The 18,653-nt window shown below is 45.5% G+C and overlaps 1 protein-coding gene and 2 long non-coding RNA genes across 9 annotated transcripts in view; 1 reads left to right on the top strand and 2 right to left on the bottom strand.

The window, feature by feature from the left end:
- Positions 1 to 11,533, bottom strand: part of REV3L (REV3 like, DNA directed polymerase zeta catalytic subunit) — a 122,018-nt gene extending 110,485 nt beyond the window's left edge. The window contains exon 1 of the mRNA XM_066994418.1: positions 11,263 to 11,533. Coding sequence (XP_066850519.1) covers positions 11,263 to 11,401 — 139 coding nt within the window. The 5' untranslated portion in view covers positions 11,402 to 11,533. The remainder of the gene's footprint in view (positions 1 to 11,262) is intronic.
- On the bottom strand, positions 5,159 to 11,254 carry LOC136790463 (uncharacterized). Its single transcript, XR_010830421.1, has 2 exons — positions 9,386 to 11,254; positions 5,159 to 8,924 (listed from the first exon to the last, which is right to left on the bottom strand). It is a non-coding gene; the product is annotated as an uncharacterized lncRNA (long non-coding RNA).
- Positions 11,534 to 11,726: 193 nt separating the features above from the next.
- The window catches only part of LOC106032578 (uncharacterized), a 31,805-nt gene continuing 24,878 nt past the window's right edge, over positions 11,727 to 18,653 (top strand). For all 7 annotated transcript variants that reach the window (XR_010830420.1, XR_010830419.1, XR_010830418.1 and 4 more), the window contains exons 1-2: positions 11,727 to 12,166; positions 16,964 to 17,079. This is a non-coding gene — a long non-coding RNA (uncharacterized lncRNA). The remainder of the gene's footprint in view (positions 12,167 to 16,963; positions 17,080 to 18,653) is intronic.

The following is an 18,653-nucleotide window of genomic DNA, read 5'->3' as shown; positions in this document are numbered from 1 at the left end:
AGCTTCTCACCATGAAGGTACTGCTATCAAAATATTAAATCTCTCGTTGGGAGGGTGTTGTAAGAAATGCAATCACTCATTCTTTAAAAACTATAGGGTTCAAAATTTCGGTGAAATTAAACAGTCTGCTAGGAGTCAGACAGCTACAGAAGCCAGATTATTTATCAAATTAAAACACTGCATTGCTAGTGGGCTGTGTAAGAGAACGACATTCTGAAAATGCTGAAGATGAACTTGGAAGGAATAAAGCCTTGCTAAGGCGTCTCCCTGCCCGACACACCGAGCTTACACGAAATGAGTAAGGTTTGTACGGAGGCAACTGAGGAACACAACCTGAGAGCAAGCTACTGAAAGCATCATTTACACTAAAGAGATGATCACTTGAAGTGATTCATTCCTCTCCTTTTTTAATTTACACATCTGCCACATACATCCTCGTGTTATGTGGACCCATCTATCTTCCTCTGCCAACAAAAGATGTATTTTCTCCCGCATGCTTCACACTGCAGCGTCAGGCTTGAAGTGTGCCTCATTTTATTTTATTGCCACTGATACATTGGGAAGACGAACACAGGATATTCAAAATTTGTTTTATTCATGTTTTCACATCCCTTCACCTAAAAACAGTGATACGAGTTTTCATGAAAGCCAACAACATAAAAGATGCTTGCAAACTGCAAATCCTCCTGAGGATATTGTAGTTCTCCAGGACGCTCCACACCTCTTGGGCAGTTCTCGCTACCGGGGGCTTTGTTTTGTTCCTCTTCTCCCATTGCACAGAGCAATAAGCCTCGTGTAACACCTCCTCTGCTTCCAGCCACCAGGCTGGAGAGAAGAAATTCCAGGGGATGAACCAGCCCCAAGGGCCAAAGCAAGTGAAACCAGAAGGGAGCAGCCTCAGATAACTGGTCCCTGTTGTCGCCGCTCCAACATCCAACATTTCCACAGGCCTGGCCCTCAGCATTGTTTTGCCTGCCTCCCCCTCCCCACCTCACCTCACATGCTCTCCATATCCCCGTCCGCTCCTGGCTTTCCTTTCAACACGTCCTCCCCTCGTCCTGTTTTTCCATTCAGACAATCCCTCCTACAAAATTCCACTTCAAAATAATGACTAGCAATATCGCCGCGCCATCTGCTTTCCTAACATATCACTCTTTCTACACCTTTTAACGTCCCATTTAAACAGAACACAATTTTCTTGGAGCAAGGACTACCCACCATTATCTGCACACTGTCTAAAACAACCGGGTTCTGTTCTTAAGCCTTTCATCTTTATTACAGCAGTGGTTAAAAACACCAATTTCTTTCTTTGATTAGGCTTCCAACTGCTGGCATAAGAACACAAGCTCACCAAAATCTGACACGCTAGCACAATCTGTAAATGCTTAGCAGAACTTTATTTCTTCCCACCCGACCTAAGGTTTTTGGTTTGGATTTTTTTTTTTTTTAAATGCATCAGACTCAAAACAGGAATCCAGCCTGTGATGATACTAGGGTCATCTTTGCATGGAATTTGCAGGTTTACAAACCTGTCTAGTATACAGGAATGCACAAAGTCATGAAGAACCATACCTAAAAAAATGTAATAAAGAATGGCCTGAATCACCATGGCAAGTTAAATTACTTTATTCACAACAAATGCCACTTTACCCGAAGTAGAGAAAATGGGAGGATTTAAAGAAGTAACTCTTGATACAGAACACAGTTTTAGTCAAATGATGATGCAGTTATTTTGTATCATTCCCACGTTTTCTGTTCAGGTAAAACACACCATAAAAAATAGAGAATGTAAAAATAATAATGTTGGGGTCTGTACAGTTATACTTTACTTGAGGTATCTACATATAAGCGTTACAAACACTACAAAACAAACCTGGCTGTAAGCAGGAATGACGTGAAGCACATATTCAGTCACCCCAGAGGATGACACTGTTAAATAAACGAAGAGGTAACAACAAAACACGCTGCGGAGAAAGAGCTCTGAGATGGCTTTGACTTATGCTGTGAAGTAAGAAATTAAGCGTGAGTGAGGGGGAGAAGTCTTGCAATAACACAGAGGCAAGCCCTTTGTGCTATACCCCAGAGGTCAATACTGGGCCAGTACCGTTTAACAATTACCTCAGTGACCTGGACGTTGAACAGGTGCACCCTCAACACGTTTACAGATGATACAAAAATTGGAGGAGTGCCTTACACACCAGAGGGCTGTGCTGTGAGATTCAGCAGGACCTTGACAACATCGGGAAGTCCAGCAAAGGGAAACACAAAGTCCTCACCTGGAGGGGAACGACTCCACACATCTGTACAAGAGGCTTTGCAGAGAAGGACCTCAGGGTCCTGGGTGAACGCGAGCCAGCAACGCGCCTCAGCAGCATCCCCAGCTGCGCTAGGAACACCACCTCGGTCAAGGGAGGCGACCCTTCTCCTCTCCTCGGCACTGCCGAGACACGCGCAGAGCACCGGGTCCAGGCCCGGGCTCCCAGGTCCAAGGCAGACACGGACACACTGGAGCCAGGGCACGAAGGCGACCGAGGGCTTACAGCACCTGACGCACAAGGGGAGGCTGTGGGAGCCCCGACCCCGTAAGCCTGCAGAAGAGGACTGGGGTTCGGGGAGGCACCTTATCAGTGGGTATAAATCCCTGACGGGAAGCAGGGGAGGTGAACAAGTCTGACTCTTTCCCAGTGGTGCCCAGTGAACGGACAAGTGGCAACGGGCACAAACTGAAACATGGGAAATTCCACTCAAACTTGAGAAGGTAGCGGGTTGTTGTTGTTCTGTTTCTAAAATGGCGAGAGTGGGCAAGCACAACACAACAACTTATTACTCAAAGGGAGGTCGTGGAGTTCCCGTCCCTGGAGCTGCTCCGGGTGACCCTGCTTGGACAACCCAGCTGATCTCCAGGTCCCTTCCGACCTCAACAATTGTGCAGTTCTGTGAGCGTTAATCTGAGGGCAAAACCACGCTTCAGCTGAAGGAAACGCACAAACAGCTAATACCCAGAGCAGCACTGGGTTGTTTTTACTGCTGCGATTTAGGCCTAACAGTAAAGACGGTTAAGCCATAGTTCTACAAAGCTAATTCAAACAGCTCAAATATTAAAATATTTGATTCCAAGTATTTATAAAATATTGTCAGTGTATGTCAACATAAGAAAGAGCCTATAATCCCTTCTAATTCCTTACAGATATTAAAATGGGTTTTGCTGCTTATAAACATGAATTCACAGAACCTCTTGCTTAATGGTCAACGGATAAAAACACAACACGGAAGAACACGAAGGAAGAGTGATCTGCAATGAGAACCTCTTGTAACACCTTTGCGAGGTTAAATAGGTAACTTTTAAAACGGAAATGTAAAAGCTGCTATATTGAGAACTCCACAAAATAACCTCCTCATCTGGATAATAAATATAATAGGGGTGGCAGCAATAAAAATTTGTTCATTACTGATCTGAAGGCAGTACCTGCAGAAATGAGGGCTGAATCAGTTTCCAATTCCCACGGCTTAATAGGATCGGCGCTATACAGAAAACTACCTAGGTAGTTTCAAACACAAAATGAACGACTCATTATACATCTCATTATACAAAACTCAGAAAACTTGTATTGTAAACCTCCCCTGAGGAGTAATGCCAAGTATTATGGATTAGGTGCAACATTACACAGCCCTTTCAATATTCGCACCGAGTACTGCATGTTGATATCGCACCTAAAATAGGACATGCAGCCTTGCTGTAGTAAACACTCGTTTAGTCAGCAAACAGTATAGAGGTGCAATTTGAATGTAAATCAGCAGTGGCTGCTCATACTCTCTCTGTAATTTGGGGGGAAAGAACCTGTCACTGAGGGACAAGCCCAACCCAGCAATGGTATATGTAGTGAATACTCTTTCCAAATCTCTACTGGCTTTCAGTAATACTACCAAGAGCTTCCAGGAACTTTTACAGCAGTAACGTAACCAACTCAAAGCCATGTTGCTGGCACCCTTCCCGCACCCTCTGGATGCCACCATGCTGCCCTGGACACAGGAACAGGCTGTACGGAGCACCTCGTGCTGACAGGAGCGGTCCCAGGAAGCACAGAACGGCTGAGGCTGGAAGGGACCTCTGGAGGTCACCCGGCCCAACCAGGACCGCTTGCCCAGGCTCACGTCCAGCCAGGTTTTGAATACCTCCAAGGAGGGAGACTCCACAACCTGAAAATCTGAGAGGGCATGCACACGCACACCAAAGCCACACACGTGAGCTCAGAAACACACAGGCAATGTTATGGGCTGCATACATACGTGAGTGGTGGAAGAAGTTATCTGAAATGGCTGTCTGCACGCTGATGGCAGGACAGGGAAAAGCAGGAGCATGCAGACATCAAATGGCTCTGTAATAACTCATGAGCCACTCCCGGCCATCAAGTGCGAGGTTTTATTTAAGCACTCTGCCAAAATACCCGCAAACTTCTAACACACCTTATAGCTGCTCTGTAAAAAAACAGCTCTTGAAAGAAGAGAAGCTTAACAAGCATGCATGAATGAAGCCTGTGCAAACGCTGGCATTTCAGGCAATCCCTTTATCTTGTACATTTTTTTTTTGATATTTGTTTAGATTCTTGCATATTTTGGGCTGTATCCTCATCCTTAAAGTCACTGTAGCACAGGCAGGAAAATATTGCCTGTTTGTACGCTCACAGATTTGATTCTTCCTCTGCATTCTGCAAAATTATTTTCACCAGAATACACAGAGGTATCATGAGCAACAGTGCAATTACAGCCTAACTATGCAGATTTCATGGCAGATCTTGCCAGCCAGTCCCTGGACTCTGTTAATCAAGTCTAGGCTTTAATGTTATAATTGTTACCATGACTATAACTTTTCTCAGCATATAAAGGAACATTATTTTGCTATTTACATAAATTTATCATGGGGCAGGGTAGTATCATAGAAAAAAAATACTGCCTGCAGACAGTAGCTGCTTCACTGTATTATCAGTTTTGCTACTGATGTGATGTGGGACCCTATGCAAATCCATTCTTTTCTCTACCCAGGTATATCTCGCCATCTGTCAAGAATACGTTCCTGAAATGCACGATAGCAATTCAATAGACAGGGAAACAATTTTTCCCCACAGAACAAGTTAATATAGAGGAGATGTACACAGGAACGTAAGGAAGGCACACAGCTTTAATATGCAGGGACGGTACATACGACATGGCAAAGAGAGGAAGAAGCAAGTCCATCAAGGGTCAACTTGACGTCCAGCAATGACAGGTGAAGCGCAAGAGATGCAGGCTTGTCAGAGGCTCGCTTTGTGACAGCTGGAGACGCAGAATGCTTTATTAAAAAAAAAACAAAAAAATCTCCCCCCCCCCCCAAAAAAACAAAACCACTCAAAGGTTTGCTGCTAATTGGCCTGAGACTTTGATCAGGAGATCTCCCACAACATGAGACCGAATCTCCAGTGATGCCGTCCAATCATTCCGAAAGCTTTCAGCTGCTTCATCTGAGACCAAACTTCCAACATAAATCTTTCAGCGTGAGCGCTCTTGCTGCCTCTCTCTGAACAGTTCATTTCATTGTCATCTTCGTCCTTCTCAGAGGCACGCTGAGGTCAATCAAGTCAATCAAGGGGAAAGGACAAAAACAGGGTAATGACAACAGTTAGCAGAACAGGGTATTAAATGATCGATACTGGAAGTCTGAAAGAGGAGACTGAGAAGAAATGGATAGCATGGTGTTACCACACCTGCTTCCTTCTTCCAGAGATTTATCTTGTCTGCTCAGACTGCAAAAATTACTAAGCAGGAGCTGTTTCTCACTGAGTGTTTACACATTGCCTAATCCTGCCAACCTCAGTTGTGACATCCATGTGCTACTCTGGTAAAAATAAGAGAGACGACTATTTTCAGCCCAGCGTGTTATTTTGAGGAGGTTCCTCTTACACACCGAAACAGAAAATATTTCAACAAGCAGCCAAAAAAGACCCACAAGAAATATGCAGCAGAACTGGAAGTGGTATCTGAGACAGATAAGCTGCTTCCAGGGGTGCTGAGCATAGAAATGAGTTCCAAGTCAGGTACTGTGGACAATACTCAGTATGGACCCGGCTACTTTGTGAAAAACTCGGGACTCTACAACAGCTGAAGGGGTTCTAGGCACATAGTGCCAGTTACACATCTATTTCTGACTGAATTACAAGAGCACAAACATTCAGTGACTTGACCGGGAGCTACTCGCCAGATGCAAACAGAACAATGGTTATGAAACCAATGGTTGGATTCTAATTAGAATATCAACTTTGTCACAGTATTTTAAGGTTTATTTAAGAAACAATTATAGCAGGTCTACATATACACAGGTACTTAATTCGCTGCTTAACGATTTTCATACCAGCAGAGCAGAATCTCACAGTTTATTCAGGCAGCCTCTCATTGCTCAAACACCTCAGCAGGCAACCTATACAAAGTAGGTAACAAATGCCTCCAAAAAAAAGTACAGTTTTTAAAAAATATAAAACAAAAAGAAACCCTAAACCAACAAATGAAACAAAAAAACAGACTAGAAAACATTATTTTTAAAAATCAGGTAAGTTACTGGTTAATGATCTCCAATCACATCACCGACAGACCTCAAACACCGAGAACAATCTCAGCATGAATACTTTATCCCAAATTCCGCAATTCCTACTCGAGCCCTGTTCACATCTTATGGAAACTATAAACCTCTGGAGAAAAGCGAAACAAATGGGCATGAGGCTATTTTTTAACTAGCTTTCCAGAAGCATGAGAAGCGTGCCACTGCCCAATGCAGAACTGGTATGCTGGAAGTGGAGCTACACTGTGCAGCCCCAGGCCAGTTGTACCTGGGTATATTGAGGGAGGAGAATAAAGAGGTAAGGCAGAGGCATAAGCCACACCACAGTGGCTGCAACCTATTTTGCATCCTCATATCCCCCCAGTGAAGGAACTGGAAGACCATAAGAGAAGTGCCCGCTCCTGGAGAACTGAACATTGGAAGCAGGGGCAACCAGAAGGATCCCTGGCTGCGAACGCTGGGGTAATGAAACAAGAGGCTACGGGGAATGGCTAGCGCTGGACAACGTGTCTGGAGTGGTAGCAAGAATGAGGGGAGGAAAAAAGGTTAATCTTGAGCTGAGCATAAAAAGCAGCAAGTTCCTGTGATGAGCTCATTCCTTCTCGAGTGAGCAGCAAGGGAGGAGAGAGAGACACTGAGATGGGATCAGATATACAGCCTAGCCAGGTCAGTGAAGGGGGAGAGGGGAGGGAAGAACAGAAGAAGATAAGCAGGCCCCCTCACTGAGTCATAGCAGAGCTACCGCCGCTGGAAGGGAGCCAGATCTGAGCTGGAGCATTTGCCTCTGCTTTTTTCCTCTCGGAAAACCGAGAAACCAAACTCAGCTGCCTACCTGAGACGCATTCAGACTTGGTTGGCTCCAAACCCCTGCTCTCAATTATGCCCAGCCTCAGAAAAACGCGGGGCCAAAAGTAACTTAAAAACATCCTCTTCTTCAGCTGAGTTTTTGTGCTGCCCTGAAGTAAGATTCAGTCTTGAATCAGTGATTTCGTAACACAAAATATAAAAATTCTTCAAAAAGAGATGAATAGTGGCAGTTGAGGACAGCAGTCTTACGTTATCCCTCAAATTGGACACCACTTTTTCTAAGGTAAATTTCTAATCTGCCTTCTCCAAAGTCTCTTCCATCACTTGAACAAACATTTCCCAGCCTAACACTCTTCAAAGCAATTTCAAAACATGCACCTATTTCTGTAGAATTTATCACGTCAGCCTCAAATCACACCCAAATCTGAATTCTGATTATTTATTTTTTTTAAATATTTCAACTATCCATTTAAAATACGCATTATCGTGCACCAACAGACATCTTCTGTGTGGCTTAAGAGTGTCCTCAGCTACTTGGACTCAGTGTTGTTAAGTGAAGTGATTAATTTAGCAACCGCAGCTCATTTATTAATGTCTTCTGTAACACGACACGTATTCTCACCCTGATTTCTTTATGGATGGATTTACAGTTTGCTTCTGTCTTTCAGCAGTTGAACAACACCTGACAAACACGCAGCCGAGCATTCAGATACTTCTTTGGAGGTAGTCAGTGAAATCCTGCGGAAAAACTCCAAGACCTTGAAATGGCCAAGAGCTAGCAGGAAATAAATCACAACCTTGATAGCTCCACATGCCACGAGTCAGCAACAAGAATGACAACTCAAAAACCACCAATTAAAGAAAGGACCGTACATAAACAGAAATTCAATTTTCAGCATGCTTTCATTGTTACAAACAGGCCTTGCCATTTCTCAGAGGCTTATTTTTTTCTAAAAAGCGTTTACAAAAATTGCTAGCCAGCAGAACAGAAATACTGCCTGAGAAGATAATGAAATTTTGTTTCATAGTTCAGCATTACCTAGTGAATTAAAGCCTATTGTTTTTAAACAATATCACGAGACTCCTTTAGAAATACAAAGATGTCTACATCAAATAGTATCTATGATCTTATACAACAAAGCGTGAATTTAATACTGCTTTTACTGTACTACCACCATGGCAGCGTTGCAGCATTTCTGGAATTTTACTTTTTGCCCAATTCATTATGCCAACAGACGTGCAAGTCTGCTTTTCAAGCACCAAACCGCTAAAACGAAATGAAATGGCTTAGCCAGCTAAGATGCATTCAAACAGGAATTCTAGCAGTGCTTCACTTCGCCGTTTGCCATCGCAGTCAGAATTCTGCTCTTTGTGTTTCACAGAAAAACAGAAAATAGTAGGCGGGCTCTAGGCTTAAGGAAAGTTTTGATTCCTTGCCTTTTGAGCTCTTATTCAGCAAAGATGTAGGACACCAAAGGATGACTCGCATGGTCTTGCTGAACAGAATGACATTTCTTCTTCTTCAAAAGACCTAAAGAAGTTGTCGAGCATTATCACAAATACAGCTCATTCTGGGAGTTCAGTCCTTCGTTATTTTTAACTAGAAGCCTTGTTTTACCTCCCCCAACCACCGTTACCACAAACCACTTCAATTTTGGAATGGTTTGCCAGTACAATCTCTAAATCAATTGTTAAGTATAGGATTACAAAAAAAGCCCTCAAAGATAAGAACATTGGCAACCTTTGCCATTCATACACCTCTTTGAACGCAGAAGAGGAGGCAGAAAGAGCATGTGCCTTCAGAACCAACGTCCATTGCTGGTCCCAGACACAAGATACACTGCTGCCAGACGTTTTAACTTTCTGAACATCTGCATAAACCACTCGCGTACACCAATCAATCTCCCTTCACTCAGCAGGTGGAGTTTGGAGCCTGGTCTGAACCTGACTCCCAATTAGCTGCACAGCATGGACGCGCAGCTTTAAACATACCAAGATTCGTGCAGAGCTAATCATGCCGGAGGTGAAGCAGCCTACGCAGACGTCGTGGCTTGCTATCACGCAGGCAGCGTGGCAACTGAACACCTGTCCTGCAGGCAAGACGTACATGTTAAACCCAACGAGACGGGGCTTTTCTCCTCCCGAGCAACTCACGTGAAGACAAGCATCACGGTGCCTGTAAACCAGACAATAAGCACACACTATTGCCCTATATGGTGTATTACAAGTTGGTTTTACCTTTTTTTTTTTTTTCCCCTCAAGGAAAACATCAACGTAGATGTGACTGTACTTGATTTCATTTTATATTTTGACTCTCGAGGCACGAATCGGATAGCCCTCTCTCTGAGGTCAGGCACTCTGCTTCTGACAATGACCGCTTACTCCCAACACCTCTGAAGACAGGCTTACAGGTTTGTTTGTTTTTTGTTTTTTAAATAGAGATGCAATAAGAAACTCTTGAAGACAATGAACGAACATTAGGTGGACAGAAAAGAAGAGAGCCGTAAAAAAGTTTAACAAGGAAATAGAGAGAGGATAGCCAAGTCATGCTTCCTTTGCAGGCTATAGTAAAACGTGCTTTCTAACCAAGATGAATTAGAAACACTTCAATTATGCAAACTAACATTAAAGCTTATGGTTTGGGAAGCCAAGGATTTCCTACTGTGTTCCTAATAGCTGGACAACTAAACTACTGCACTGTTTACTTTAGGATGCCACATTCATGATATGGCATAGCCTAAACATTTTCTTTAAAGAAAACAAGCCTTAATGAGTTAACCACACACACACGCACGCACACAAAGCCTGCTACCTGCCAGACAACCTCAGGCTCTACATTTTTTAATAATGAAATAGCTACTCATGCCATTACATAAATATTATTACATAATATCTCCTTTGTATGCAAAATCAGAGCTACAATAAAATAGGCCCCACTACCTCAATATTGTACCTATTAATCCCACTCATCCACTTCATAATTCGGAGCTGGAGATGCACCAGATCACAACAGCTTTAATACCTCACGTTTCTCTGTATGTGAGAACAGATAATTGGGAAAAATGAAAAATGTCTGTTCTGCCATGTAAGTGGATGAAGGAAAGACGCTATTGCTGGGCTATTTTATTACACGTTTTTTTGTCCTGCTTAACGTTTTAACGTATACGAGCGGTATCTTTTCCAGCGCGTCAATAAAACACGGAGAAATGCCTTAATCCCCAAGGTCAGCATTATACAACGTAAGCATAAAGGGGACGTAAGCAGTGACCCCTTCGCACGTCTAACACCTCGGAGAGGAGGCTGTTGTTTAAAAAAACCACGCCGATTAACGCGGGGGGAGACGGAAGGGGGCACGAAACCCGCGCTCCCAGGCACCACGGCTGGTCGGCGGGGCGCCGAGGGCCCCGAGCGCGGCGGGGCTGCGGGGGGCTGGTGACACGGGGCAGCCCCGGGGGGCAACGGGTGGCCGGCGGCGGGGCCGTGCCCCTCTGCACTGCAGCACCCGCCGCCCCCGGGGAAAATAACGACGATAATAATGATAATAATTAAAAAAAATAAACCGCTGGGTGAGTGCCACCCCCCCCCCCCCACACACACACACACACACCCCGGCCTTCCCCCTTCACGGGGGGCCGGCAGGTGAGAGGCGGGGAGGGGAAGGGAAGGGGATGGGGAAGGGGAAGGGGCCGCGACCCAGCCACAAAGAGCAGGAGCTGCCTCCCCCCTCGCCGCCGGGCGGGCGGCCACAGGCCCGCCGCCAGCGGGCCCCGCGCCGCAGCGGGTGAGGGGGGGGGTGAGGGGGGTGTCTGTCCGTCCGTCCGTCCGTCCGTCCCTGCCTCTGTCCGTCCGTCCGTCCGTCGGTCCCTTACCTGCGGGGGTGGCGCCGAAGACTCTGACGACGGGCACCCGCCCGGCCGGGGCCTCTCGGAAGTGGGCCTGGCAGGGGTCCAGGCCGGGCAGCGGGCTGCCCATGTAGTAGTCGGCGGTCACGATCCTCACTGAGAACATGGTGCTGCCCGCCGCGAGCCCGCACCGACACCGCCGCCGCCTCCACCTCCGCCGCCGCCACCGAAGGCGCGCGACCGGAGCCGACGCCGAGCCCGCAACGGCTCCGACACCCCCCCCCCCCCCCCGCGCGCCGCAGCCAGCGAGGGCGCGCGCGCAGCCCCCCGCCCGCCGCCTCCTCTCCTCTCTCCCTTCCCTCCTCGCGCGCGCGCGCACGGCCGCGCGCTCCCTGCCTGCCTCCCTGCCTCCTCTCGCTCTCGCCCCCCCCCCCCCGCCGCCGCTCCGGGCGCGTGCGCGCGCTCGCCCCGTCCCCCCCCCCCCCCCCCCCCGCCTCCCCCGGCCGGGTCGTTCAGGGCCCCGCCGGCCGGCGGCGCCTCAGGGGCGGCAGCAGCACCACCGAGACCGCCGCCGCCGCGCGTGAGGAGGCCTGGGCTGGCCGGCGGCTCCGCGCTGCGGCTGCCGTTGCCATGATGGTGGCGTCACGGGCGCAACCATCGCAGGACGGTGCGGGGAAGGAGGGGGGAAGGAAGGCGCCGCCCGCCCCTCCCCTCCCCTCCCCGCCCCGCCCCGGCCGCGCGAGGGGAAATGTCCGCCCGCGGCTCGGCGCTCGGCCGAGCGGGCTGAGGGCGAGGCTGCGGAGCCCCGAGCCGCCGATGGCGCCGAGGGCTGAGGGGGCCGGAGGGGCCGAGGGGCTGAGGCAGCGCCGCGGCGGGGCGCGGGGCGGGCCCGGCCGCCATTTTGGACGCCGAGCCGCCTCGCTGCGGGAAGGTGAGTGTCGGCACGCTGCAGGGGCCGCCGAGCCCGGCAGCGAGACTGAAAGGAAAAAAAAAAATAATAATAAAGCAAAATAAAACAGAACTACACGCAACGGGGGCGGGAGGGGGGGGGGAGCCGGGCGATGCCGTTCCCCGGCCCTGCCCGCCGGGGCCTGCGCCCCCTGTGGCCGGAGCGGCGGTGGGGGCGGTTGGGGCCGGGGCGGGGCCGGGCCCTCACCTTCCCTTCACGGCCCGGCCTCCTTCGTTAGTGCCCTGCCGTAATTTGGTGGGGGTGGAGGGGTGAAAGGGGCTCCTCACGCCGCCCCCCGGGCCTCCAGGAGGGTGTGGTTCACGGTGTGCGGCTGGCTGGGGCGGGCTGCCCTCCAAAAGGGGCACAGCCCCCCCGGTCACATCCCCCTCGTAGCCTCTTTGTCTTGGAGGTGAGGTGTGGGGGAAATAACCAAGAGTCGGCGGTGCGGGGGACCCACCTGTATGGACATTCAGCATGCTTACACCTAAAGTTAGGTTGTTACGTGTGCGTGCGAGACCGGATGGCAAGAGCCGGGTGTACGAATCTATAAAACCCGACAGAAGCCCAACATGTAAAACATGTGTTTCGCATTTTCCTTACATGTGTTTTGGGTTTGGGCTTAAACAAAAGGCAGGTCAGGCAGTTGCTACCCTTCGCTTTTTCATTGTAATGAACAGGAAGCTTGCCTGCCTGCTCCGAGGGTAAGCGTTCAGCTACTCTTTCTTAGTAAGCTGTTTATTTTCACTACCTTACCACTGTTTCCCGTAAACTCATTTTTATGCAAGCAGAAACAACGTCAAACTACCTAGTCTTCAAAAAATCTTGTATCATAAAAGTGAGTAGTTGAAATAGGGCCGAAACCTAAACTGTTTTCAACTAAAGAATAACTGAGCTACACCTTCATTTTTTATTTTTTGATGGATATTTACTTTTGCAAGGCTAATATTTGGAAAACCTTTGGAAATGAAGGAATGTTCTTTTATGATCACTTGAATTGCATGAAGACTAGTAAATCACTAGGAGGTTGCCAAGCATGTTACCAAACAAAGTTTCTAGCCCGTGCTATTTTAATACATTTTGTACTGCTGCTTAATTAACATTTTCTTGATTTTTCCATCGGACTTTGGTATGGACACTACTTCGTTCCATGCTCTTGTCTTTCTGTTCACGTGACGGTAGGACTTCCTCAACATCGTATCTTCCAACCACTCCATATTTCAGTGAGATCTTTATGGCTTTGAACTCTGGCAGATGTGCTTTGGCACCCCTTCCTGCATAGGTGTAAGGTACTGCAATATCAGCAGTCCACCTCTGTAGTGGGAGGTACCAATCCAGTACCATATTGTGTTGTTACAGGCAGCAGAACATGAGTGTAGCTGTACCTCAGCTGGGTTGGAATATAATCCAAGGCGTTTAAGCTACTGGAGGATTCTGGCTTCTTCTGAATGAGTGCAGTGTATGAGATGCAGGCACAAGTTCACATCTGCTAGCCCGGCTGAAGGGAAGGCAATCGCCCATGACAGGGTAGTGTAGATAGCTGGAATAACAAACTTTTTAGAAGCACAGAGCAAGAGTCACTGAAGCACATCAATCAGTCTTCTATTTTGTTACCAAAAAAATTTGTTTATTAAATCAGAGAGGGCTGTGTTTTGAGTTAGGAGGAACTGTTGCAAAAAGGAAGGCAGTGGGACCGAGACAAGAAAAGTTGATACCTAACCAAGAGCCAGCTTCCTGTTCCTATGGGCTATTTATTCAATTTCTGAATGTGTTGCAAGGCACTTTAAGAAAAAATTAAGGGTCTTTCCTTTTTGATGTAAGTAGCTTGATCCAAGTGGTAGTCTTAGTCATGAAGACATTTATTGGGTACTTCCTCTGAGCTATACTTTTTCAGTTTCTCTTCATTTCTTAGAACACACTTTGACTGCAAGAAGGATATGAAAGCAGAATAAAGAATTGTCTGCAAGGTCACACCGGGGTAAGAATGTATTTTCGGAAGAGATTTGAGTCAGCACTGTCACGAGAGGTCCCCTGCCTCCCTCTTCATGGTAGTGCAAGTATTGGAATAGCTGCATAATAAATTGGATGTGGGAACTGAGCCAGGTAAAAGTGATCCAACTAAAAAGTTGGGGTTATATTTAACCTAGAGCAGGTCCCTTGTCTGCCTCGTTATGTAGGTGTGTGAGTGCCTGTGCTTGCAGAGTGGAGGAGGCGGCGCAGGGGCTGAGTTTGAGCAGCAGGGAGGAAAAGAGAACGCTGCTTGCAGCAATGTTGGCTTGTGGTAGCTTAAGTTGATCGCTCGTTTAAGTTGCCGAAGTCAAAAAAGTGTTGATGGTATTGTCAGTAACCCTTACAGGAGGTGATGGAAACAAAGTCTGTTTCTGGATTTTCCTACATTTCAGCTTGTGTGTCAGGGTTTGGCTTTAGTACGCGCTTTATTTGTTGTTCGTGCATGCGTATATGCGGCTATTACATACACATTTCGTTGTAGCTGATCCCTTGTTACCTGAAGATGCCAACGTCCTAGGGTGTCAAAAATCGCAAAAGGAAGCGTCGTGGTTAGAGAGCACTGTCGCCCATTTCCCCTGCTGTCTTCAAACTCTGTATGGACTCTGTAAGGTTTTAGTCAGTTTTAAAGCAAGTCACCCCCTTTCTCTCTCCTCCAGTTGCTAAGCAGCAGCTGTTCTCCCCATTAGCCAGCCACGTATTTGCATGAAAATAATCAAGCTCGCATATACAACTGCTTCTAATCATGCAGTTAAACAGCTGTACAGTAAAAAATGGAGCGTTAGTAGTATTAGTTATCACTGTAACTGATTGCTGTCTTAAAAGTTAGGATTTCCATGTAGCGTAAAATCAGGACAGCTACTCTTTTTTTAACAAAAGACACGTCAGCCTTATTTCTCTTAATCCATACTATATGCCTACTTAGAAAAACTGTTCACAAAATGACACCTGCAGTTCACAAAAAAATGATAAATGCAAATATGAGCAGACAGCTAGCAACTAAACATGGTAGGGGGCAGGGAAAAGCCACCTCTTCCAAATATCTAATTATAATAGCAAGATCCTAAAAAAATTGGCATTAAAATGTTAAACTATCACCCAGAAGGTAACATTTTGTACGGGACATCTTAACTTACAACTGACTTACGTACCCATGTTTGCGTTCCTAGTGATTTCCAAGATACTCAGTTTTTCGAAGGTCTATGCTCTGAAATCTTGGAGTGCTCTCTCTGCCTGAGGATGCCCTGGATTTATTCCAACTGTGTTTCAGAGCCAGAGCCGGGTGAGGGCCGTATCTTCTCAAGTGTCGGTTCAGGTTACAGAAACACGGTTTCTGCAGGGAGAAAACCTGGGCGTACTGGTCTGGAGTAGTGTCTAGTACGCTCAGCATCCCGATCTAGACAGTCCGTCTGCATTGCACAGGAACTGAATTTCCCTGTGTGCACCACAGGCTAAGTGAATAAAGGCTAAATCTTCAGACTAACGTGTTGGGTGCTATGCTGTGTAGTGCCGGACTACTAAACTTTGACATGCTTTGCCACGTGTAAGAATCCATAGTCTCATGTTAGGCTCAAAGCTGTCTAGAAATGCTGAGAAAGTATCACCTAAATATTCCCCTGCCCAAAGGAGTAAGGGTCTAGTCTTCTCTTGGGATTCTCACTTTGGAGTCCTTTCGTAGTGTTAGGTACCTAAGCCCAGTACAACCTTGATCTTATCTGGGAGATGAAAGAGCAAGGAAAGCTCTCTCTTCTAAGTTAGGCAGATTTGGGGTTTGAAAACAGATAAACATATGGGTGCCTTAACAGCAGGCTAATGGATAAATTCATGCACCCATGCAAAATATTAAGAAGGATTAGTTTCTGACTGTCTTTAATGTTTTAAGAATACTTATTGGACTGGGCATCTTAGGCAAGATACACAGGAAGATTCTTCATATGACAGTCCTGACAAACCCTTCTTATGCTCTAGGTAGCTAGGCCTGCTTTGGACAGAATTTGAGGCAGCGTTGTGCGTGCCCATCATGGCAGTGGAAAGTCAAGTACTGTGTGGATGTTACCAGCTAAAAATCGAAACACAGTATATGAACACCAGGGAATTGAGCAACTCCCAAGATACCAGGCTGGCTTAAAGTGCCACTTGGGCTGCAGAATTCATTTGTGGAGGTAACTGTACTTTGGAAATAGTGCTTAAGATCCTAATTCAGGAGAACTCTTAAAAAAAAAAATAAAATTCTTGTTGAAGATACCGGGTAGGCAACTGGCTCTGAAGTACGATGCCGTTGGGTTCTATCAGAAGCAGGGCAGTAACACCTTTCATTAATGGTCTTACACCAACAGTGTCTTGCCACTAGAAACCTGACGGGAAGACTAACCTAGGTCTCAATTGCTTTGATACTTCAAGTATTTTTGTAATGTTTTAGCAAAGACTAGTGCCGTATGACAAATTTAGTGGGAATCATGAAGAATTGCTAATAGGAAATGACAGTAGATGGTGTTGAAAAGAGAACTATAAAACTGGAAGTTGTAAGTAGTCTACCAATCGAGTGTCTTTCGGTTATTCTTATTTAGCATATAAATGAAAGTTGCTGGTAACCTTAATTTTGTAGAACAGGCATATGTAAGAATTGTCTGGGTTGGATTTATATAGTAGAAATATCGTAATATCTTGCTTATAAAATGCAAGGTTTTGAACTTTAAAATAGCTGAGAATTTTTTAATGTTTTAATGGAAAGTTATGCAGGAATAACAGGTATTTTTTTTTCCCCATCATTTTCAGGTCTTGCCTTGGCCTTGCATCAGAAAAACCTACCAGTGAACATGCGTACAAGAAAACACTGAAGTATTCAAGAAAATGATATCATCTGAAATGTAAAAATGAATAAAGAATTACACGTATGTAACAAAGCAGAACTTACCGCTTTTTTTTTTTTTTAGTTGAAAAAGTGTCTTTATTGATTTAACAGCATTAGGGTTGCAAATGTCATACAAGAAAATTGACAGTAAACACTTCATTTTGGTTCCTGAGATAAGACAATATTCCTGATCTGTTCTTTGCTGACAGAATTCTGTATTCAGGATGGGTTGAGGTTCCCTCCCGTGCTAGGAGAATGACCTGTTGTCAAGAACAAATATTTACGTGGTTCTGTAATGAGTTCAGGTTAGCATAACAAGAAAACACACATTGTTAGGGAACAGCTAACAGTATAGTAACAAGTACGGTTTATTGATTGTATGTATGATGATGAGAAGTTCATAAATGAAATTTGATTAAGATGAACTGATTAAGTCTTAGGTAATTGAGGAGTAGTGCTAGAGCTGATTTTATGAGAGGTATTGCTGAATCATAGTGATTAAAAAAATAAAACTGTCTACTGCTTAGGTCTAATGACTAAAAGTTGGGTATGGACATAAAAGAGAAAATTGTGTATAATGACATCTAATATTTGAACATTAATACTGTTTGTGGGAATGGTGTGCTCGACAGTGAGGGTTACTGGCAAATAGTGGAGTGATGGGGAAGGATTTGAGCGTTTGAGTAGCTTCTGTTGTATAAAGTAAAAGTCATTGGTTTATTTTTACAACAGAGCTACCAGTTGAGGCTGGGTGTAGATGATCCTTCCATCGCCTTTCTGGGAGGAAATATGTGTGACTGGATGGGACTAACTTAAAATACATATCATTTATTTGTACACGTGTGTGTGTGTGTACATAACCCTTCCAAACTGAAGTTTCTATTCCATGCAACAGAGCTCAGGTAAATGGTTGTAGGAATTGTTTTTAAATTAGCAAACATAACATATTTTTTCATATTATTTTTCCGATAAATAGCCAAAACATTTAGCTGATACTCTCCATGGAGGAATGTGTCTGATGTGAAGAGAGTTAGCCCAAATAGTTCAAATAGTGAGTAATTAAAAAAGATTTCATAATGGAAAAATTTCAAGTAGCGTAACTGCAAAAAGTCCTATCAGTCTACTGTGGCTTATGTAGGCGCATACATGCACGTACAGTGATTCAAATTTTTGTTGTTTCAATATGTGAAATGTGTTTTTGTGAATGAATCACAGAAATGGGACTGGATGGGAAGTGGTGAAACCCGTTTCATTTTAAATGCTGTATTTTTTCTGCCGTGTAGTCTGACTTACGGGAGGCATTCCCCATTCTTGCATCAGACAAAGCAAAAGAAGCCTCAGTCCAATATGACAGCCATCTGTTATCCAGGAAGAGACAGGAGAGTCACCATCAGAGTAAACTTAAAGTGCTGTAAGATTAAATTAGAGATGGGAGGGACCAATTAAATGCTTTGCCCATATCTGTCAGCATTGGGTCCTGTAACATATGGGTGCACACTTTATGCTACATATGTTCCAGATACCAACTTTTTTTTTTCCATTAGGACAATTACCTGTACTTTAGAACTCAGTTTATGTTTCCAATATTGTCTGAATCTTTCTGCTCCTAGTTAA

The sequence above is a fragment of the Anser cygnoides genome, chromosome 3 (genome assembly GCF_040182565.1).
Source record: "Anser cygnoides isolate HZ-2024a breed goose chromosome 3, Taihu_goose_T2T_genome, whole genome shotgun sequence".
NCBI lineage: Eukaryota > Metazoa > Chordata > Aves > Anseriformes > Anatidae > Anser > Anser cygnoides.
The sequence above is the reverse complement of the archived record's forward strand: the minus strand, read 5'-3'. Positions and strand labels throughout refer to the sequence as shown.